The 21,113-nt window shown below is 53.2% G+C and overlaps 12 protein-coding genes across 12 annotated transcripts; 5 read left to right on the top strand and 7 right to left on the bottom strand.

The window, feature by feature from the left end:
- Positions 1-310: 310 nt before the first annotated feature.
- Positions 311-1,167, bottom strand: ASPVEDRAFT_55238 (SDR family NAD(P)-dependent oxidoreductase; the record flags this gene model as incomplete). Its single annotated transcript, XM_040815040.1, has 3 exons — positions 311-506; positions 553-806; positions 850-1,167. The coding sequence occupies 3 exons, from the start codon at positions 1,165-1,167 to the stop codon at positions 311-313; spliced, it is 768 nt and encodes a 255-aa protein (XP_040671069.1).
- A 184-nt stretch (positions 1,168-1,351) lies between these two features.
- Positions 1,352-1,786, bottom strand: ASPVEDRAFT_86661 (EthD domain-containing protein; the record flags this gene model as incomplete). Its single annotated transcript, XM_040817890.1, has 1 exon — positions 1,352-1,786. One exon carries the CDS (start codon positions 1,784-1,786, stop codon positions 1,352-1,354), a length of 435 nt encoding a protein of 144 aa, XP_040671068.1.
- Positions 1,787-2,051: 265 nt separating this feature from the next.
- On the top strand, positions 2,052-3,656 carry ASPVEDRAFT_86660 (cytochrome P450; the record flags this gene model as incomplete). Its single annotated transcript, XM_040817889.1, has 1 exon — positions 2,052-3,656. The coding sequence occupies one exon, from the start codon at positions 2,052-2,054 to the stop codon at positions 3,654-3,656; it is 1,605 nt and encodes a 534-aa protein (XP_040671067.1).
- A 413-nt stretch (positions 3,657-4,069) lies between these two features.
- On the top strand, positions 4,070-5,944 carry ASPVEDRAFT_86659 (flavin-containing monooxygenase; the record flags this gene model as incomplete). The annotated part of the gene is made up of 4 exons (XM_040817888.1): positions 4,070-4,263; positions 4,315-4,713; positions 4,768-5,432; positions 5,484-5,944. The coding sequence occupies 4 exons, from the start codon at positions 4,070-4,072 to the stop codon at positions 5,942-5,944; spliced, it is 1,719 nt and encodes a 572-aa protein (XP_040671066.1).
- A 1,120-nt stretch (positions 5,945-7,064) lies between these two features.
- ASPVEDRAFT_86658 (uncharacterized protein) lies at positions 7,065-7,358 on the top strand (the record flags this gene model as incomplete). Its single annotated transcript, XM_040817887.1, has 2 exons — positions 7,065-7,194; positions 7,264-7,358. The coding sequence occupies 2 exons, from the start codon at positions 7,065-7,067 to the stop codon at positions 7,356-7,358; spliced, it is 225 nt and encodes a 74-aa protein (XP_040671065.1).
- Positions 7,359-8,319: 961 nt separating this feature from the next.
- On the bottom strand, positions 8,320-9,907 carry ASPVEDRAFT_44802 (aldehyde dehydrogenase family protein). The gene has a single exon (XM_040813142.1). The coding sequence runs from the start codon at positions 9,821-9,823 to the stop codon at positions 8,363-8,365; it is 1,461 nt and encodes a 486-aa protein (XP_040671064.1). The 5' UTR covers positions 9,824-9,907; the 3' UTR covers positions 8,320-8,362.
- Positions 9,908-10,193: 286 nt separating this feature from the next.
- ASPVEDRAFT_44801 (uncharacterized protein) lies at positions 10,194-12,986 on the top strand. Its single transcript, XM_040813141.1, has 3 exons — positions 10,194-10,401; positions 10,453-12,653; positions 12,710-12,986. Exons 1-3 carry the CDS (start codon positions 10,199-10,201, stop codon positions 12,724-12,726), a joined length of 2,421 nt encoding a protein of 806 aa, XP_040671063.1. The 5' UTR covers positions 10,194-10,198; the 3' UTR covers positions 12,727-12,986.
- A 38-nt stretch (positions 12,987-13,024) lies between these two features.
- Positions 13,025-13,964, bottom strand: ASPVEDRAFT_55234 (SDR family NAD(P)-dependent oxidoreductase; the record flags this gene model as incomplete). The annotated part of the gene is made up of 4 exons (XM_040815039.1): positions 13,025-13,043; positions 13,091-13,447; positions 13,494-13,866; positions 13,916-13,964. The coding sequence occupies 4 exons, from the start codon at positions 13,962-13,964 to the stop codon at positions 13,025-13,027; spliced, it is 798 nt and encodes a 265-aa protein (XP_040671062.1).
- Positions 13,965-14,278: 314 nt separating this feature from the next.
- ASPVEDRAFT_31689 (flavin-containing monooxygenase) lies at positions 14,279-16,121 on the bottom strand (the record flags this gene model as incomplete). Its single annotated transcript, XM_040810516.1, has 2 exons — positions 14,279-14,732; positions 14,785-16,121. 2 exons carry the CDS (start codon positions 16,119-16,121, stop codon positions 14,279-14,281), a joined length of 1,791 nt encoding a protein of 596 aa, XP_040671061.1.
- Positions 16,122-16,479: 358 nt separating this feature from the next.
- Positions 16,480-18,194, bottom strand: ASPVEDRAFT_86653 (acyl--CoA ligase; the record flags this gene model as incomplete). Its single annotated transcript, XM_040817886.1, has 2 exons — positions 16,480-17,390; positions 17,450-18,194. 2 exons carry the CDS (start codon positions 18,192-18,194, stop codon positions 16,480-16,482), a joined length of 1,656 nt encoding a protein of 551 aa, XP_040671060.1.
- A 239-nt stretch (positions 18,195-18,433) lies between these two features.
- ASPVEDRAFT_86652 (uncharacterized protein) lies at positions 18,434-19,834 on the bottom strand (the record flags this gene model as incomplete). The annotated part of the gene is made up of 1 exon (XM_040817885.1): positions 18,434-19,834. The coding sequence occupies one exon, from the start codon at positions 19,832-19,834 to the stop codon at positions 18,434-18,436; it is 1,401 nt and encodes a 466-aa protein (XP_040671059.1).
- Positions 19,835-20,047: 213 nt separating this feature from the next.
- On the top strand, positions 20,048-21,075 carry ASPVEDRAFT_153543 (alpha/beta hydrolase; the record flags this gene model as incomplete). Its single annotated transcript, XM_040808355.1, has 2 exons — positions 20,048-20,083; positions 20,127-21,075. 2 exons carry the CDS (start codon positions 20,048-20,050, stop codon positions 21,045-21,047), a joined length of 957 nt encoding a protein of 318 aa, XP_040671058.1. The 3' UTR covers positions 21,048-21,075.
- Positions 21,076-21,113: the final 38 nt, after the last annotated feature.

Here is a 21,113-nt window from a genome sequence, read left to right as displayed (position 1 = left end):
CACATATATGAAGCTACCCCAGGCGTTCGTGTAGATCTGGCCGGAAATGGTTTTCCTCCCCGCATTTACCCCAGACTGCCAGGGGGATGGCCAAGATTCAGATGCTGCTGGAGGCTGGGGATATGGTATGGGGTGGTGGTGTTGGCAGGGCAATGCAGTATGACGCCTATATAGTGCTTTACCACGATCCCCGCTGGGTGGTACACACGACTACTTCATCTAAAATGCTCTATTGCACTGTCTGGGCATCACATTCACTGTCTCATAATATTCTAGTAGTGATCTCATATAAACGTTCTGGTATAACTACCTAACACGCCCAGCCGCCATCGATCGAATATACCGCACCGGAGATGAACGACGAAGCTTCGCTCAAAAGAAAGACAATCAGATTCGCCGGTTCCTCTGGCACACCATTTCGAGTCAACGCAATGTTTGACTGTTTAACGCTGACATTGCCATTGATTTTATTCGATTGCGCCAGCATGGGTGTTTGGATGGCACCGCTAGTAGAGTCAGCTTCATGTATGGATACGCTGGGAAGATACTCACGGTGCAATGCAATTGACTCGAATGTTCTGCTCGCCGGCCTCCTTGGCGGCAGAACGTGAAAGTCCGATGACGCCATGTTTACTGGCAGAGTACGCAGCGTTTCGTTCCATTCCCATGATGCCAGCAATACTGGATGCATTCACGATCGAGCCATTGTCGGCCATGACCTGCAGTTCGGCTCGCAGGCAGTGCATCAGGCCTTTCAGGTTGATGTCCATGACAAAGTCCCATTCTTCGCTGTCTATATCTTTGACCTGGACCAATCTTGTTAGAAAGTGACCTCCAGCTTAGAATTACCATACTTGCCCCCTTCAGCCCGATAGACTTCCCAATGACTCCTGCCAGGTTGGCTGCACCGTCGAGTCTCCCTCCCCATTTGACCGTCTCTTGGATCCAGGTGTCCACTGTGCTAGCCTTGCGGACGTCAATGGCCATTGAAAATACATCGCCGTGACCGGCGCTCTTGATTTCCTGGGCTACAGCATCCAGGCCTTCTTGCTGCAGGTCGGCAATGGACACTTTGGCCCCGAGAGACGCAGCGAGTATCGCAGTACTGCGCCCGATGCCAGAGGCGCCGCCGGTAATGGCAATCACTTTACCAGATAGAGAAATCATATTGCAAATTGGTTTCAGGTGTGTCTAAAGGCAAATAGAGGCAGCCTTCGATATAAGCTTTACATAAGAACAAGTCTGTCGGGAATAAACAGCCATGTTGAATCGAGTGCAATGGATAATCTCTTCCTATGATCAACAGATCTAGGATTCAGATCACATCTGACATTGGCAAATCTTAAGCCCCCTACAGCGGTTGCTCTCTATGTACAGGATCAACGAGAGAAACAATAGCCCTCACGGTCTTGTCGGCGCCCATAATGTGCGCTCCATCGGGCCCCAGAACGTCTCGCATTTCATCGCTGGCGGCAAACCGGCGATAGTCCTCCCAGCTGTGGAAATACATCTCCGAGCAGGCATCCCATTCGAAGTCCAGAACGGATAATCCCATCTCTGCAGCCTCCTTGCTCAGCTCGCGGGTGTTGTGGACTTGAGTGTATCCTTGAATTCTGGTGTCGCGATAGATTTTGGACGCGACGACGAGCGATCCATGCGTATCCCGCCAGTAGGTGTTGAATTCTTCCTGCGATATTGAAGGATCTTTGCGGAAGAAGCAGCTCACGCGAATTAGGAGGCTCGAGGGTTGAGGAAGGAGAATATCCTTCTGGCTTGAGGCTGCCATGGTGGAGGGTCAGGTATCGTTGGGTAGGAATGAATCAGTACCAAGTCATCGCTGCATATTCAGTCTGTCTCTTATAATCGTGCATACACGCCTCCTCCTTCTCCGGTGTTCGTGACACTCTGGATGGCTGCTGGCGGGTGTCTTTTTCCGGCCTGCTGTCTTTAGCCCTACATGGCCATTTCTAAATCCATTTTAATCATACGACTCATAGACTCTTGATTTGAAAGTTACACAACCAGCAATTTCCTGTTCTAATCGTGTAAACATGCTGGGCGCGCGCACTGCCACCGAGGGTGCTTGGTATCTGGCATCAGTCGGCTTCGTGCTGGCTTCTTGCTATACTGTTGTACTGGCCATCTATCGTCTGAATTTCCACCCCTTAGCAAAATTCCCCGGTCCCAGAACCAATGCAATCAGCTCACTGCCGTCTATTTACTCGCTCTTGCGCGGTCGATTGGGGTTCGATAACAAGAAACTGCACGACAAGTATGGCCCCGTCGTGCGAGTCTCGCCAAACGAGCTATCGTTCAACTCAGCCCAGTCTTGGGAAGATATTTACGGATTCAAGACTGGCGGACGCAAGAACATGCACAAGGATCCAATTCACGTCGGTTCAGTGGACCCCTTGCCGGGCGCTTCGACCCTGACGATGTCTGACGATGCCAATCACTCACGACAACGACGAGCACTCTCGTATTCTTTCTCGGAGCGTGCGTTGAAGGATCAGGAGTATATAATCCAACATTACGTCGACATCCTGATCACCAAGCTGAAGGCCAAGGCCGACCAGGGGGAACACTTCAACCTGGTCAACTGGTTGAACTTCACCACCTTCGACATCATCGGTGATCTGGCCTTTGGAGAGCCCTTCGGGTGTCTGGACTTGGGCGCATTCCACTCCTGGGTTGCTCTGATCTTTGAGACAGTCAAAGTCGGTGCCCTGGAGCAGGCAACCCGGCGATTTGCTGAGGCAGGCTCGTGGACACAGTCTGTCCTACTGAATATGATCCCAGAATACATGAGGAAGAGACGCCGCGATCACTTGTCCCTCAGCAAGGATAAGGTCGAGCAACGGCTTCGAAACGGAGGAACGGACCATGTGGACTTTATCTACTATATCCTGCGACAGCGGGAGAAGTACGACCTGCACGACAACGAGATCATTCTCAACAGTGCTCTGTTCATTGTTGCCGGCAGTGAAACCACGGCGAACCTGCTGTCAGGCCTCTTTGCACGGCTGCTGCGAAACACAGACAAGATGCAGAAACTCTACGCTGAGGTGCGTTCAACGTTCCAGAGCGAGGACGTGATCAACTACGAAACCACCAGCCAGCTGCCCTATCTCAACGCGTGTCTGGAAGAGGGACTACGCATCCACCCTCCAGTGCCGGTCGGGTTGTTGCGCACTGTGCCCAAGGCTGGCGATACGATCGATGGCCACTGGATCCCTGGCGGGACTTCTGTCTCGACAGGTGGATGGGCTGCGTCACACAACCCAGCCAACTTCAGCAAGTGTGACACCTTCATCCCTGAGCGCTGGCTGGATGGTGCATCTGGAGCCTTTGCGAACGATATAAAGAGCGGGATGCAGCCTTTCTCGCTGGGCCCTCGGGGCTGTATTGGAAAGAATCTCTCTTACATGGAGATGCGCATCATCTTGGCGCGACTGGTGTGGAACTTTGACATTGTCAGTACCGACGGGGTATGGCAGTGGAGTCCTGAGGGCGAGATGAAACATATGAAGGCGTTTACGACGTGGCAGAAGCCCGATCTCAATGTGCGAGCGATAAGGAAGCAGGGGGCTGGTGGGCGGACTGCCAGCTCGTATACAGCAAAGACGCAGGCGGAGAGGTTAGGAGAGAAGGTTTAAGGCCATGAACTAGTTATGATTGTTACGTTCTAGTGATTCAAATTGCATTCTGTGTTGTAAATATAATATAAAGTCCATTAACCACTCGTACATCACTCTTTCAGACATCTCGCACCATCAGCACCAGGTTGCCATAGCCTCTAGTTCAGCATTTCCACATCATACGATGCATAACTATTCTCGGTAGGCAAGTGGGGGCACAATCTCGTTTGCCGTCATCATTATTGGATATGATTATTGTTGGAAACGATATGCATCCCAGCCGGACGTATTCAGCCTGAGCACAACCGCCCGAGGTTATACAGCAACACGAATCATGTATTATCCACCTCAATCCAGGGCAATACCATTTATAATAGGAGCTCTTAGAAGCAAGTCAACGCTTGTCGCCAATTTTATTTCCATCATCAACCATGGCTGCAAACTACCGTCAATCCAGCCAGCCCATCCATACCGAGCGGCACGTCCGCATCGTTTGCATTGGAGCTGGCGCATCGGGTTTACTCTTCGCATACAAGCTCCAGCGGAGCTTCTCCAATTTCTCTCTTGTCATTTATGAAAAGAATCCGAAGATTTCTGGAACATGGTTCGAGAACCGGTATCCAGGGTACGTTGCCTGCTTGAAGCTTAAGATTTATGATAGTTCTAACTCGACCAGCTGCGCCTGCGATGTACCATCGCATAACTACACCTGGTCTTTTGAGCCCAAGACCGACTGGTCAGGGACCTACGCCAGCAGTAAAGAAATCTTCAACTACTTTAACTCGTTTTCAGACAAGTACGGGCTGCGCCAGTACTGCCGCATGAACCACCAAGTCATGGGAGCCGTATGGGATTCTGGTAAAGGGAGCTACGATGTGCATGTCCAAGACCTGGAAACTGGCCGTCAGTGGAACGACTCGTGCGATATCCTGATCAATGCCGGGGGAATCTTGAATTCATGGCGATGGCCGGCCATTCCTGGTCTTGAGCGCTACAAGGGGACGCTGGTCCACACCGCGAATTGGGATGATTCTATTTCACTAGAAGGGAAGCACGTCGGGCTGATTGGAAATGGGTGAGAATGCCGCAGAATCTTCACTATATTCTCAGACATAGCTGACCTGTACAGCTCTTCAGGTATCCAGGTACTGCCGGCCATTCTCCCAGAAGTCAGCAAGATCACGACATTTATCCGCGAGCCAACGTGGGTGTCGCCCGTTCAGGGTCTCGAACAGCACATCTTCTCAACGGAGGAGAAGCAGACATTTGAACGAGACTCTGAGGCACTGACCGAGTACCGACGAGGCATCGAACGGGGCATGAACGGCCAGTTCGCCATCTTCCTGCGCGGCACCCAGGGACAGAGGGACACCCGAGAGTATATGACCCAGCAGATGAAGGAGAAACTACACAATGTGGACCTCGAAAAGGTACTCATCCCCGAATGGTCTGTTGGCTGTCGACGCATCACGCCAGGGGTTGGCTATCTGGAGTCTCTGGGCCACGAAAAGGTCAACGTCGTGTACGGCAATATCAACGAGGTCACCGAAAAAGGCTGCATTTGTGACGACGGCAAGGAGTATCCAGTGGATGTCTTGATCTGTGCCACTGGCTTTGATACCTCATTCAGGCCACGATTTCCCATTATTGGTCCGAACGACAACAATCTGCAGGACCAATGGAAGGACGAGCCTCATTCGTACTTTGGCATCGCTGCCGCTGGTATCCCGAATTATTTGACCTTCCTGGGACCTAACAGTCCTATTGGAAACGGCCCTGTCCTATCTGCGATTGGTAAGGAGAGTCCCTATCCCCATTTTGAAAAAATTGTCTAACCCGTCGCAGAGGCCCAAGCAGACCATATGTTGAAGCTGATTGACCGGTACCAAACGACCAACATCAAGAGCTTCGCACCCCGGGCTGAGGCAATCAACGACTTCATCAACTTCAAGGATGAGTTCATGCGCAACACCGTCTGGGCAGACGGCTGCCGGTCGTGGTACAAAACCAACCAGGCCGACGCTCCTGTCACAGCCCTGTGGCCCGGGTCGACACTCCATTATATCGAGGCGATGGACGAACTACGACTCGATGACTGGGATGTTAAGTACAACGGCAACCGGTTCTCATGGCTGGGAAATGGTTACAGTCAGACTGAGATCGATGAGACGGCCGACTGGGGATACTATATCCGCGCCCACGACGACGGGGAATATTTGAGTCGGGGGAAGAGATTGCGCATCCTGAACAAGTCTGGGACTCGCCAGCCAGAGGCCACTTCGTTTACCGTCTTTCCACGGATTTAACCTCTTGCTATAGTCTAGCTTAATCTGTACTGTTATGAAACTGTTCTGTTGGATGCCCTCACTAGATGTCTGGAGCCCTACTGTGCATGTCTATCATACTTCATTCTGGTTCGAGTCTGAACAGAAGAAATAATTCCAACGTCGTATTCATTGCATCTGACCACATCGGTGGATTTTAGCAGCAGCCAACTGAAGGTCGCAATTGCCAGGGCAATACGTCAGCGCTTGAGAATTCAGGCGAAGGGATGGCTGTGTTTGAGGTAGGTCAATGTAGGCAACAGTCACGTACGCCGCCGTCTTCACCGTGGGATTTCCACTGCTTCGTATTTTCAGCGTCGAATCGCCCTTCCGGTGATATTTGTTGGCTATCAGCAATGCGAGATGCAGCCTCATGGGCCCACTGCGGCTGATAGCAAGAGAGAAATCCCGCAACTCAAAGTGCCGAGAATGTCACAGAGACCAGTCCTGAACCTTGACAGGTACAGATGTGGTCACAGGCTACGCAGGATCGACGAGGTGCAGGGTCAAATGAGAACCCCAAGCAAGCACAGCCTTGTCTTAACCTTGCTTCCTTGAGATCTATTCGATGAGAGGTTGGTATGCCAAGGTCTGAGGCAGAACTGGCAATGTTGCTCCTGATTCTCATAATCCGGCAACACTGTCTGAGTGGCGGGAAACAAGTACGGGATACCAATATAATATAGATATCAGGCTTGAACAATGGCTAGTATCTCAGCTTACTGGCCCATATAACCCAAGCCCATGCCCGAACTTCGTATTGTTCAGCCGCAACCTCATGGTCGATCGCAGACACACTTCACCCACGATCGTCCATGTGTATACCTTGGATAGTATCAAAGTGCGAGGGTGAACTATTTCTATCAATGGGCCATTGGAGATTCATCCTTGTACGTAACATGCTCCTCTGAAGGTGACATATGTACACCGTTGCATATGGAGAGCCTCAGGACGCAGTCATACCAGGGGAACATAAATAGCCTCTCGTTCCCAGTGAATTTCATCGAGTTCGAAATATTATCATTCAACTGTTACTGCAAGTCTATTCTATCCTCCTTCACTTCTCTGAAACAAACCACAGTCAATCACACCGTGTCCCAGGATGCATTTCTCTTCCGCTTTCGCTACCACCATCGCTGTGCTGCCCTTGGCCGCCAATGCTTGGAACTACAGCATCAACAACGCTCCTATCCACAACGGTGAAAAGGACGTCCCTTGTACTGCACAGCCTGGTAAGGCTGGTAGCCACCTCAGTTACTCTGTTGGATGGACAGAGTCCTGCGTTGTTCATGTCTATTCAGACGGCAATTGCGCCACTGAGGTTGGACTCTCGTCTAAGAACTGGGAAACCACTCTCACCCGGGACGTTGCTGCGTTCAGCATCACCGACTGCTAAAGGTAAGCATCCTCTACGACTATTCAGTTTATGGACTGGGCTGACTGAAGTGCAGATGGATGTTGAGCAAACATGACTGCCTGGCGGATGTTATTACGTTGTTTGATCTCTGTCTCTTCGTAACTGCGAGTGACAGCTCTGACAAGTTGTTCTTGATTTTGATATGCTTATAGTCACTCGTTTGTATCATTGAAAATGACAGGCTATCTGTTGAAGCAAAATTCCACGTACCTGCCTTTTATGTAACATGGTAAAATATTCCAATAGTAAGGAATTCATCATGCCTGTCTGCAAGACCTGGCTCAGGAGGACTCAATACAGCTCACGCAGAAGAGATCTCCGCTCCTCAAACATAAGCCTCTGTGACACGAGAACGCACTATCCCGGGTAAATAACCTCAGAGCCGCAGAGGGCTTCAGCTGCCAAGAAGAACTCGTATTCCGACAAAAGTCCAAATGCTGATCAGAGCCTTGACCAGCAGCTTCACCAGAGATCGGGACTTCATATTTCTCTTACGTCAACCTTTGCTGCTGCAGATGGTCGGAATGAATCCGAGCCTGTAAGCACCGCCGGCAGTCTGTTGAGATCAGTTTTGGGTAGCTGTCAAGGATGCATTCAACAGGAAGAATGCATTGAGCACGAACTTCCAGATGGCCATAGGCTTGGTACTAAAGCAAAGTGGACCCGCGCGGGAGGGTGAGAAGCTGAGGGCCCCTGAAACCCTATGTTGACGGCATTTGGTATTCATCAACACCGTTATACGTCCTCAATCCCACTCCATTCCAATCCCACAGCCAGGGCCTGCACACTGCCTGATTTCTGAGTTCAGATACACATTCTGGTTCCAAGTTCTACGCCAAAGGCACGCACAACGGTGTTCTTTCGCTGGCACCCGGATTGACTCGGTAGTGCTAACAGTTATTTTTACGGAGTTGACCAATCGGTCTTGACATATACAACTTGCGGGATAGAAGTAAAATCCATTCATTCATTATCTACATTTCTCAGTAAGTCAGGTTAATCATGACAGTCTTGGGCTCAGTGAAGTGCTCCAGCGCGTTGCGACCGCATTCACGACCAAGGCCACTCTGCTTGGAGCCCCCAAAGGGCACGTTGAGGAAGTTCAGGCTGATGCAGTTGATGCCGACCATGCCAGACTCAAATTCACTGGCAACTCGCAGGGCCTTGTTGATGTCCTGCGTGAAGACGCCCGCCATCAGGCCATATTCCGTCGCATTGGCCTTGCTCAGGACCTCTTCTTCGGTCTTGAAGAAGTTCAAGATAGACACTGGACCGAATATCTCCTCGCGGTAGAGCTCTGCACCGGGTTCGACGCCTGTGAAGACAGTCGGCTGGACGAAGAAGCCCTTGTCGCCGACGGGCTTCCCGCCAGTGAGTAGAGAGTGAGCCTTCGCTCCACGCTCGAGGAATCCGCTGACACGCTTGAATTGGGCTTCGTCAACCAGAGGCCCCATCAGGGTGTCCTCCCTTTCTGGGTCATTGATCTTTTTGGCGCGCTCTTCCAATGCAGCCTTGTATCGCTTGGTGAACTCGTCGCGGATGCCCTCCTGGACGTAGACCCTCGACGCGGCGAAACAGACCTGGCCACTGTTTGCTGTGATCGCATTGACACACCAGGTCACTGCATTGTCTATGTTGCAGTCGTCAAAGACCACTGCGGGTGATTTACCACCTAGTTCAAGAGTGACTCGTTTCAGGTTCGACTCGGCGGCCATCTTCTGGATGCGCTTCCCAGTAGCAATAGACCCGGTAAAGCTGACCTTGCGGATGCGCATGTGGCTGGCCAGCAGGGCGCCTGTAAAGCCGTCGCCAGAGAGCACCTGGAAAACACCTGGAGGAAATCCAGCCTCGCGGATCAACGGTCCCAGGGCAAGGGCTGCAAAGGGGGTCTTCTCCGAGGGCTTGAGAATGAAGCAGTTGCCGGTCGCAAGAGCTGGCGCTGCCTTGAGACCGACAGTGCCCATGGGTCCATTCCAGGGCACCACGCCTGCAGTTACTCCGAGAGGTTCATTCCGCGTAATCTTCATGAAGCCATTCTCCTGGGGGAAGGCCTCGCCAGCAAACTTGTCAATCCAGCCGGCATTGTACTGGAACGACTCCGCGCAGAGACCAACCTCAAACCGGCCAAAGGCTTGGTATGGGGCACCGAGGGTGATCCTGGTCAGTTCTCCAAGCACTTCTGCGTGTTTCTCCACCAAGTCTGCAAACTTCAGCATGATTGCGCGTCTCTCAGAGGCCGAGATGGCCTTCCACTTGGGAAATGCAGCCTCCGCAGCGGCAACGGCGGCGTCGACATCGTCTGCACCGGCGAGGGGCACCTTGTCTGAAACAAGAGAGTTGTCGCGGGGGTTGGACACGGAGAAGACGGCGGGGGACTTGGGGTCGACGTATTCGTTGTTGATGAAGAGCTGCGTGGGCAGCTTGGTGCGTGAAAAGTCGAGCATCTTGTGTTATCCGTGAAGCTGATCCTGGCGACGACGGTGAGCTGGACTGCATCCTGCGACTTATAGCACGGCTGACGATCAGTGAGGAAAACGTTGTCCAGCATCAGACACAGCCAGACCGAAGACTGCCAGCCAGTAGGGATTCCTTTTCCAGCCGTGTGTCTCCAATTCGACAGCATCCTGCGCCTCTGCAGCCAATAGAGCAGCCAATAGCGCAGAGACAAAGAGTCTGAATCAGGTCTAGACGTGGGGAAGCGCTCCCAATGACTCGCAAAGTTTGCTGCGGGCCTCGGGAATCGCCACGGAATGCGGGGAAGGTTAAATAGATAATCACAGCAGGGGAGTCGGAGGCTATCACATTCAACCACCATGACTATGACTGCCTCTGCCGACCGTCAGCCTGATCTGTCCGGCTCGGGCGCTGAGACGTCCAAGCCGCGCCATCGAGCGTCTGTCGCCTGCGTGGCCTGCCGAGAGCGCCGGACAAGGTGCGTCGTCAATGCAGGCCAGGGCGCGTGTACGCAGTGCCTGGACAGTGGCCAGGAGTGCGTCATCAAGAACGATGACCAGCGGCGAAAGTACAGTCCTCTCTGTGTAACTTTCTATCGTTGTCTATGCTGACTTTATAGGCCTGTTTCTAAAGCATACGTGAATCTACTGCAAGACCGCATCCAGCAGCTGGAGAATGCCCTCCAGGAGAAAGAGACCCAGTCGGAAAACCACACACAGAATAATGAGCAAAATCAGAATAATCAGCCCGACGCTTCCGGTGATCACTCGTCACCGTCCGCGCAGTCGGACTCGCACAATATCGCCGTCGAGACACCTCCCTCCCCAGACCCCCCCGTCTTCCCCCATCCAGACACCATCTTCCAACAGCAGGCTTCAGCAAATTCACACAGTTCACCGTCCAGATCGCATACGAGACAAGCCTCCATGACGCATCGACTGTTGTCCACTCGCGGCCATGTCAGCTTCGACCAGCTGGCAGGCCGCCAACGCTACTTTGGTCCCACCACCAACTGCCATATATACTTGGACCCTTCTTCAGAGTCGGAGGAGAGTCGGGGGCAGGCGAGAGAGCAGAGTCGGCGGACCCAGCGAGTGCTGTCTACCTTATCGCAGGCTTCTCAGGACTACTTGATGCAGCTATATTGGAAATACTACAACTCTGTAATCCGCGTAGTCGACCAAGAAGCCTTCGAAGAGGGCAAAGAAGCCGGCGGAGGACCCTTCTACTCGGGCTTCCTGCACATCTGCATTCTCGCAGCTGGGTTTCGCTTTGCAGACAAGCAGCGACCAGACATGATGCGCATTTCCCTCACGAGCAGAGAGTCTCTCCTGCACCGCGAGGCCAAGTATATGCTGGACTACGAGATAGAGCGACCGGGCGGCCTCCCCTCCATCGCTGCCCTGCTTCTGCTCGGTGATTTGGAGGTCGGCTGTGGTCGTGATAATGTCGGCTGGCTGTACTCTGGCATGGCATATCGACTGTGCTTTGATGTTGGCCTGCATCTCGACCGATCCGGCTCCGGCCTCTCCCAGAGCGACATCGAGATCGGACGCATGACGTTGTGGGCGTGTGTGATCTTCGATCGATACTGGGCGCTCTTTCTCGGTCGTCCAACAGCTCTGAAGCCAGACGATCTGGAAATCTACGAGCTCTCACAGCAGTTCGACCGGCTGGGCACGTCGCAGCCAGGGCCGGAGAAGAGCCTCGAGATGCAGATATACCAAGCCCTCTTCGAGCTCATGGAGCTCGGGGGTAAGATCACTGGGATCCAGCATAACATGTCCAGTCGTAACCCCGATGTCGACCGGGTCATGCATCTGCGCATGGCAGCGCTAGACAGCGAGCTGGATCGATGGTATGCCCGCCTGCCACAGCCCCTGCGATACACTGCAGAAAACGCCAGTGCGGCGCCTCCGCCGTTCTTCCTGTTGCACCAGCAGTACTATTCCACCATGATCATGCTCCATCGTCCATTCGCTGGCTACGACGACATCCTCGACAGCAGTGGCCAGCGCAGACGAGAGGACAGCAGCCCCTCCGACCCAGCCGGAAAGCATATGTCGGCGCTTTCCCACGCAACCTGCACAAAATGCGCCGGACGCATAGCCCAGATATTCTGGCAGCAGCGCCAGCGCTTCGACGCGAGACGCATCTTCGTGACCGGCCTGCAGCATGCCGGAAATGCAGCTACTGCGCTGGTTGCGGCCATCGCCTCGTCGACCGACCTGGTCTCCAACGACCGCAGCATGAGATATCTCGAATGTCTGGCCGCCGTGCTGGACGACATGACGGAGGCATATCAGCCCGCTGAACAGATGGCTGCCATACTCAAGTCTGTCATGCAAGAGCTCAGGGAGCTTCAGCCAGCCCTACAACCGTCCAACTCAATACCAGCCCGCAGAGGCAGCTCAGTAGATTGCGACAGCGAGCCGGATCATATGCCATCGAAACGAGGCCCATCGACCCGGGCGCAGGCAAATGCACAGTCTATGCAATCAATGTCATGGCCGGGCGAGAGTCAATTCGCGAAACCTGCAGCAACCGCAATGTCGACCATCATGCCCTCGCCAGCTCTCACCTACCAGTCAATGGCAGAGAAGCCTGCTGCCCGTCGCTATACAGACCAAGACAACCTCATCGCCGACAGCAACATCGCCAACATGGACGACTCCTGGTCCATCTTTAGTGCGCCAGATCGCTTCGCCATCAACAACGTCATGGCCGGCCACGGCTCGCCCTCAGCCTTCTGTTCCCCCTGGCCCAGTGCCGACACGCCGTCGTTCTTCCGGCTTGCAAACGACGCGACAATCGAGCCAGGTAGTATGAACAGCGACTTTATGCATCTTGTGGACGACGCTGACCGCACGGCGCAGGGCACGGCAATTGGTGAGAGCGGAATGGGCGCTCCTGGCAGCGGCGTCGAGGGCAGTCTCCCTGAAGCATCAGGGCTTTCTTCTCACAGGATTACGCATTCTACTGACTCGGCCTTTTCTCCATTGAACTCGCGGATACGAGGCCAGCAGGGGAAGAGGAAAGCCCCGGGGAATAGGCCAGACAATATTTGGACGGAGATAATCAGCTAACGTTTATTTTGGATATTACCTTGTGTGAATGTATTTCAAGCGAGCCGATATAGTACCAATTCCTGTGCAAATGGATAGATTCTGTTAATATAACAATATATGTCTTTACTGAATCGTGAAGCCCCTGCCCCAGTTAGTTGATTGTATAAAAGAAAGGAACCATTGACTCACCCATCAGCCACCATTGATGCGCCGTACATGTAGCTGCTCATCGGCGACGCCAGGAAAGTGATGTGGTCTGCGATTTCATCCATCTCTGCCAGTCTGCCCACAGGAATCTTGTCGATTTCCCTCTGTATCACTGCAGACTGCATCGTTCCCTGGATCAGTGGTGTTGCCACGTATCCAGGGCAGACCGCGTTGATTCTGATGCCTTTGGGCGCATAGGCGATGGCGTCTGCTCGCGTGAGACCAACTACACCATGCTTGGATGCTGTGTATGCCACAACAGGAGTGTTGAGCGACGTTGCCACAATCCCATACATCGAGGCGACGTTGATGATGACACCGCGATTATACCGGGGAGTGCTGCACAGGTTAGCCATGAACAGAAACTACCAGGAATCATCCTTACTCCTCCCTCCTTTCCTGCTGCAGCATCGTCCGGATTTCAGCCCGGCTGCTCATCCACACGCCGTGCAGATTGATATGGACCGTCTTGTTCCATTCCTCGACGCTGTGCTCTGCAGACAGCGTTGGCGGCCCTCCAATACCAGCATTATTCACAGCAAAATCAATTCTTCCAAATCGATGAGCCGTTTCGGCCACCGCATCATTGATCGATGTCTCCTTCGTCACATCGATGGCCAGGGGAATCGCTTTTGTGCCTGGAAACTTGGACTCGATCTCTTTGGCTGCTTGCTCTGCCGCAGAGATGTTGATATCCGCCAGGGCTAGCTGTCTGGCACCATGCTGAGCGAATGAGTACGCCGTGGCTTTTCCTATACCTATATCCAGTGTTAGCCCATTCATGCTCAATAGAGTCGCTGTGCCTACCAGACGCCGCGCCCGTGATGAAGCCTGCCCCTCGCAGTAGAGACGCCATGATATCTTTAGAAGTGCAGAGAATCACGGGTAGTCCTGTTGATTAATTATGTCTACTAGATGGCCGTCTATTTCTATCAGCTAATATCGGGTCTGTTTAGGCGTGTTGCAGGGTACCCTGGCTCTTATTCCCCAGTTCCTCGCAGCCGAATTTCTGTTGGGAGATATTTACGTGCATATTTGGAGCCGGCTATTGTTTTCCAGATCCGGTGTTAATATCTAATACACCACTAATTTGTCCGATTATCAGTCCAAAGGTAACCATTTATGTTTCAAATTCAAAGCTACTAAATCATACAAATCATAATAATAATGCTAAGCAACAGCCCAGTCATGATCGCTGTTGCGGACATATGTCGCCAGCCCCAATGCATCCTGCTTCACTCCAGCCTTGACTGGCCCATTACCCAGGAAGGCAAACCGGTTCCTGTAGCGATATTTGATATCATAGTCCTCAAACCGTGGGTCCTTGATAGTTTTCAGGAAGTGGATTGTCGGTCCTGGCCAGAGATAGACGCGGTTCTTGATCTTGCCGTCCTTGAACCACGAGCGACATTCTTCCTGGAACACTGTGTTCTTGTGGAATGCGTCAAAGTGCTCGTAGATGTCGTTGAGGGCCTCTTGCTTGACGGACATGGACTTGATCGTCTCAGTCTGCATCTTCCTCATGCATTTGACGCTGTATTCGATTGTCGTCTCGATCGAGGGCAGCAGAGTCCCGCTGGACCATGTCGCCCCGGGCCCGACGATCGTGTAATAATTGGGAAACCTAATTTATCAGTAAACGTATCCGTAAGAGGCATAATGGTTCAATAACTCACCTTGGTGCAGAAACTCCAAAGTACAGGTTGACATTGTCCCCCCAGTCCTCTTGGATGGACCTGCCCTCGCTGTTGATCACCTTAAACGCTGGCCTGAAGGCAACATTGAACCCAGTGGCGCAGACGAGGACATCTATCTTGTGTTCTGTCCCATCCTTTGCCATGAGGCCGTTCTTGGTCGCTCTCTTGATATCTCCAAAGACAGGCTGCACATTGGGCTGAACCAGTGCTTCGAGATAGCCATCGCCTGGGGAGATACGTCGGCAGCCAGGGGCAAACTTAGGAATGATGAAAGTCTTGAGTTCCTCATGTCCTGGACCCATTCTCCGCATCATCTCCTCGGTGATGACCTCCCTGAACATCTTGGACAGCTCCGAGCCCTGGGTATACATGCCGAACAGCCCGTTGATCTCGGCCTCGATACCCTTCCGGAAGGCCAGGTGATACTCGGGGTCCTCTCTGAACCGCTTCTTGTTTTCCTCTGTAAATTTGTACTGGCGACATCCAGGGTCATTGTCAACGCCGTGGCGGAGGTCCTGCGTCAGCGCCGTGGCACCGAACGGGGGACTGATCCATGTCGGGCTCCTCATGTAGACCTGGACCTGCTTGCAAACCTTTTGCAGCTCTGGGACAATCTGCACACTTGTAGAGCCCGTGCCAATGACGCCAACAACTTTATCCTTGAGGTCGACGCTGTGGTCCCATGCTGCAGAGTGCATCTTGGGCCCTTCAAAGTCCTCAAACCCCTCGACGTCTGGCCACTTCCACGAGTTCAATATCCCTGTGCCGTTGACCACGCAGTGCGCCCAGTCCTGCCATTTCTCCTTGGTTTGAGTATTCTCAACCGTGATGTTCCAGAGACCCTGTTCGTCGTCCCACCGACACTCGACCACCTTGCTATTCAGCTTCATGTACTTGCGGAGATCGTATCTCTCGGCAAACCCTTCAAAGTATCTCTGAATCTCATCACCGTACGCAAAGTAGTGCGACCACTCCGGATTCGGGTCAAACGAGAAGGTGTAAAGGTGCGAAGGGATATCGCAGGCCACGCCGGGGTACGTATTCTCATACCAAGTGCCCCCAAAGTGCGGGTTCTTCTCGAACAGCGTCAATTCCCAGGACTCGGGCTCAAGCATTGCGCCCATTTTATATGCCAGGCAAAGACCAGAGGCGCCGGCGCCAACGCAGGCAACCCTCAGCTTTGCCGGCTTCGAGTGGTACTGATCGAGCACTTTGTATGAGCCGCTCGGGTTGGCTTCGGGATATGCGAACTCGTGGGTGTCGTGAGTGCCATTCTGGGTACCATTACTGGTCCCATTCGTAGTGGATCGTGTCATGTTTCTGGTATCGCTAGAGGCTAGCGATTCGGAGGATATCAGGGCGACGGGATTCAGGGCAGACAAGCGACGACGAGCGTCATTCAGAAGAAAGCACAATGCGACTGTCAAATAAGCTTCAGGGTGTCTTGTGCTTTCTTTTCAAGTACATAGCAGATTTCTAGTGCATCCTGCCCAGCCTGGTGGTGGCCTGAGGGCCCGGAGAAGGTTCTCCCTGGGCCAACAGCAGCACACCAAGAACGAGCAGGAAGAGCGGCTGACTGGGAAACAATATCCAAAAATTTATTCTCTGTTTCTACTGGCCTGCTCGTGTTGTTGGCGTCATACGTGGTCGGTCACTAGTTGGTTTCATCTAGATCTATAACTTTGCTCTTATGCTGGCAGCGTCTTTGCGTGCCCATTCCTTCAACGTCTTTCGCTGGATCTTCCCACTGGCCAGCCGGGGCACCTCGTCGACAAACTGGACTCCCCCAGTCAGCTGCTTGTGCTTTGCCACACGCTGCTTCATGTATTCCTCGATCTGCGCCCCTGAGAGCTTCCCACGGGCCTCGTCCTTTGCTTGCACGTAGGCCCGCGGGCACTCCTGGCCATCCAGCATCACTCCGACTACTCCAGCATCGGCAATGCTGTCGTGGGCAAGAAGGACAGCCTCGAGCTCTGCCGGGGAGACCTGCAGCGCATTGACCTTGATCAATTCCTTCTTGCGATCGACGACCCAGAACCAGTTATCCTTCACCACCATAATATCTCCCGTTTTCAACCATCCCTCGCTATCTAAACTCGCCTTTGTAGCTTCATCGTTCCTCCAGTATCCAAGACAGACATTAGGGCCGCGTACATGCAGTTCACCTGGCTCGCCAGCTGGCACTGGGCGTCCATCCTCGTCCAGCAGCCTACACTCGCAGTTCGGATCCAGCAGGCCAACACTTCCAGACTCGTCGTAGAGACCGCCAGGGACATGTATTGCGCCACAGGTCACCTCTGTCATCCCCCAGCCCTGCACGACGTTGGTGCGGAAGCGCTTCTGGATCCTGTTCTGCAAGTCCAGCGAGAGAGGAGCTGCGCCACAGAGGATATTCTTGACGCTGCTGAGGTCAAACCGCGAGGTCTCGGGCCTCTTGTCCAGCATGATCAGGATGGGAGGCGCCACCTGCAAGTGCGTGATGCGATATCGCTGGATCGCGTCCAGGAACTCCTCGTAGACGAACTTGCGCATGATGTAGACTGGGAAGCCTAGCTTTGGGGCCATCAGGCATGCGTACAGTTGTCCTGTTTCAGATATTAGAGCTGGCAATTTCTTTAAGATGGTAAATCAAGAGTAATCCTACCGTATGCATGATACAGAGGGAGAAAGCCAACCCATCGCTCTTCCGGCCGACTCGCCGGCACCAGCGCATGAGACAGCTCTTGATCGCGCATGAAGATCGTCTGCTCTACATTCGCGATCAGATTGTAATGCGAGACGCAGACTCCCTTGGGCAGGCCGGTCGTGCCAGAGGAATAGTTGATCGTTGCTGCCGTCGACGCAGACGAGTCCACCATTTCGTCCCATTTCCACCTACTTCCCTCCTCCTCAGTCCCAATCATGCTTCTCCAGTCCAAGACTCCTTCTATGGGCGCACAAGGATGGTCCGAGAACTGGAAGATGCGCTCCTTTGGCAGCCCGACTCGCGACGCAGCAGCCACAGCCGTCGAGACCAAACTGGGATGCACAAGAATTGTCTTCACACCAGCGTCTTTAATTTGGTGCTCAATCTCGAACTGCGTGTATATCGGGTTCGCACCGCTAAAGATGCGCCCTGAGCCCACGATTCCTTGATATGCGACCGGCACGAAGATGTGGTTTGGCGTGTATATCATGACCACCTCGCCCTTGCCCACGCCCAGACGGTCCAGCCCATATCCCAGTCGCCTTACCCAGGACAGCATCTGCCGGGGCGACAGTGAATTGTTGGGGTCATTGGCATCGATCCATATCGGCTGGTTCGATACTGTCTGGTTTGCTGGGTAGAGATACGACAGGATGTTCGACCTGGGGATGTCCAGCGGGGGGAAGACCGAACTGTACGCCATAGTGAATTGTTCGTTGAATGTTTAATTTACATTGAATAGAATAGCTAGGCTGTACATATAAAGAATCCTGGCTTGTAGTATTAACATGTTATGCGAGCGGAGGTGTCGAGCGGATAATGTTATCCAGCCCGAATACCTCGGGCTTCAGCAGTAATTTTGTTAGCTAGTTGCAGAGAAACATATTCTATCAGATTGTGCTGGCCAGATATGCATTAATTATACATCAAATTGCATTTGTACTACAGCTTGGGCTGGGCCCCCGGAATGTTGATGTACTCCCAAGTGCAGTCGTCCGCCAGCTCGTCCTGCAGTCCAAACTGCTTCTTCAGCTCCTGCGCGATCTCAAAGTACTGTGCATGTCTTGCCAGAACACCATCCGCCGTCTTCAGCTGGTCTCTCCCAACCTGGTGACGGTGGGCAGCATCCGGTCCATCGGCAAGACGCACAAAGCGGGCGTACGTCCACATCTCTGGCAACGGCGTGTGCTGCGTGAGACCCTGACCCCCGTAGAGCTGCATGCATTCGTCGATGATTTTCGCTACTGCAATTGGGACGAGGATCTTGCTCTGTGCAATGACATATCGCCCGCTTTTATTGCCAGAGGCGTCCATCGTATGCGCTGCATTGAAGACCACCAAGCGCAGCGCGTCCAACTCCAGTCGCATCTGCGCGATACGCTCTATATTGCTGTCGAACTGGCCGATGAGCTTCCCTCGAGGTTGCTTTCGTTTATCGGTCGCGCGTACAAGAGCGTACTCGTATGCCAACTCGCACTGCCCGATCAGTCGCATACAATGGTGGATGCGCCCGGGCCCCAACCGGCCCTGCGCAATCTCAAACGCTCTCCCTTCGCCCAGGATAACATTCGAGACGGGGATGCGGACGTTCTCGTAGATATACTCTCCATGGCCCTCCGGGGCGCAGTCGTAGCCCATGATAGACAGGTTCTGGCGCATGCGCAGCCCGGGAGTATCGCTCGGCACCAGGAGCATCGAATGGCGCCTCCAGGGGTCTGGATTAGTCGGATCGGTGCATCCCATCAGGATATACAGCTTGACCTCGGGGTTCCATTTGGCGTTGGCAAACAGCTTGCGCCCGTTGATCACGTACTCGTCTCCCTCGCGGCGGATGCTGATCGAGATATTCGTCGCATCAGACGATGCCACAGCAGGTTCCGTCATTGAGTAGGCAGAGGCAAAGTCTCCTCGTAACAGAGGCTGCAGCCACTGCTGCTTCTGCTGCTCGTTGCAGTATTTGGCGAGTAGCTCGATGTTTCCGGTCTCGGGCGCATGGCAGTTCATCGTCTGCGCAGCCCAATACACCTTCCCCATGAGCTCTGCACAGCATGCATACTCCAGATTCGTGAGCCCTGGAGACTCTGCAAAGTGGTTTGGGAGGAATAAATTGAAGAGCCCGCGCGCCTTCGCCTCAGCCCGCAGCTCCTTCATCAGCGGTGGCATCTTCCACCGGTCCTTCGCCAGCTGCGCCTTCATGATTCCCTGCGCGGGGATGCACTTCGTCTCGACCCAGTCGTGGACGGCCTGGATCTTCTCGATCGCGATCGGTCGCAGTCTTTCGACAGCCCATGTTGGATATCTGCTGAACGGCAGCGTCGAGGTGTCGGGCTTGGTCGCTGTCATGGCGACTAATCAACCGTACAGGTTTCTGAATGAATATTAGGAATAGTAATCCAAAATTCAAATTCAAATCAAAGACGATCGTTGTAGAATTCGACGATATAAATCCCGGATATTGATAGGCAGAGCTCTACCCCACACCGAACGACAGTTTATGAATGGAGCACCCCTCACATCACAGTATCTCTTTCAACATCCTATTATACCTAATCCAATATGACGAAGCCAGAAGTTGCACCAGAGTGGCAAGAGGTACGTAGCCCAGCCAATATGGAGCTGCCACTAACAGATGCAGTTCCTCAACGAACTCGGCGAGTCGTCCGTAGCTCTCCATGGCTCGCTCAGTGATATTCAGAATCGCTGGGGCGAGATCATCCTAACCATGTTGAAAAAGTCCAAGCTGCCAGAGCCCGACCGGACAGTGCAAACTCGGGACGTAACTCTCAAGGACTTCTGGCTCAGGGTGTATACTCCGCCTGGAACCACAGCGAACAAGCCAGTGGGCATTTACTTCCACGGCGGAGGATGGGCCATGGGCAGCGTTAACCAGGAGGACGCCATCTGTCGGCTGATAAGCAAACACCACGAAATGACGCTGGTCAGTGTCTCGTATCGACTCGCGCCGGAATACAAATGCCCGATTCCCCTCGACGACTGCGTGGCAGGCGTAGACTGGGCGCTCGCCAACCTGCAAGCATCGTCTGCAGTGATCATCGGCGCATCTGCAGGGGGCAATCTGGCCTTTGGTGCCGCACTCAAGATGATCGACCAGGGACGCGCCGAGCAGATCGAGGGTGTAGTGTCTCTTGTTCCTATCACTGTGCATCGAGACGCCGTCCCCGAGGAGGCGAGGGCGCGATACACCGCGTACGACGTCAATGCCAACGCTACTGTGAATTCCGCAGCTGCAATGCAGACGTTCTTCGATGCATACGGCCCATCACCGGATGACAAGTACACGTCGTGTCTTCTGCATCCGAACCTCAAGCAGCTGAAGAAGGTGTACATCGCCGAGTGTGGCTTGGATACGCTGCGAGACGACGCAGTCCTGATGAAGGAGGCTTTAGAGAGAGACGGTGTCCCTGTTTCCTACGATTCTTACCCTGGATTTCCCCATTACTCTTGGACTTTTCCCTCGAAACATCTTGACAAGCACCGCGAGCAGTTCCTATCTCAGATGCTAGACGGGGTGAAATGGGTAGCAGGCATTCAATAGACAATATGCTCGATAGCAATATTACCACAATATAATCTACCTTATTGATATAACTAAATTGACATC

This window comes from Aspergillus versicolor, assembly GCF_001890125.1.
Source record: "Aspergillus versicolor CBS 583.65 unplaced genomic scaffold ASPVEscaffold_8, whole genome shotgun sequence".
NCBI classification, from domain to species: Eukaryota; Fungi; Ascomycota; class Eurotiomycetes; order Eurotiales; family Aspergillaceae; genus Aspergillus; species Aspergillus versicolor.
The sequence above is the reverse complement of the archived record's forward strand: the minus strand, read 5'-3'. Positions and strand labels throughout refer to the sequence as shown.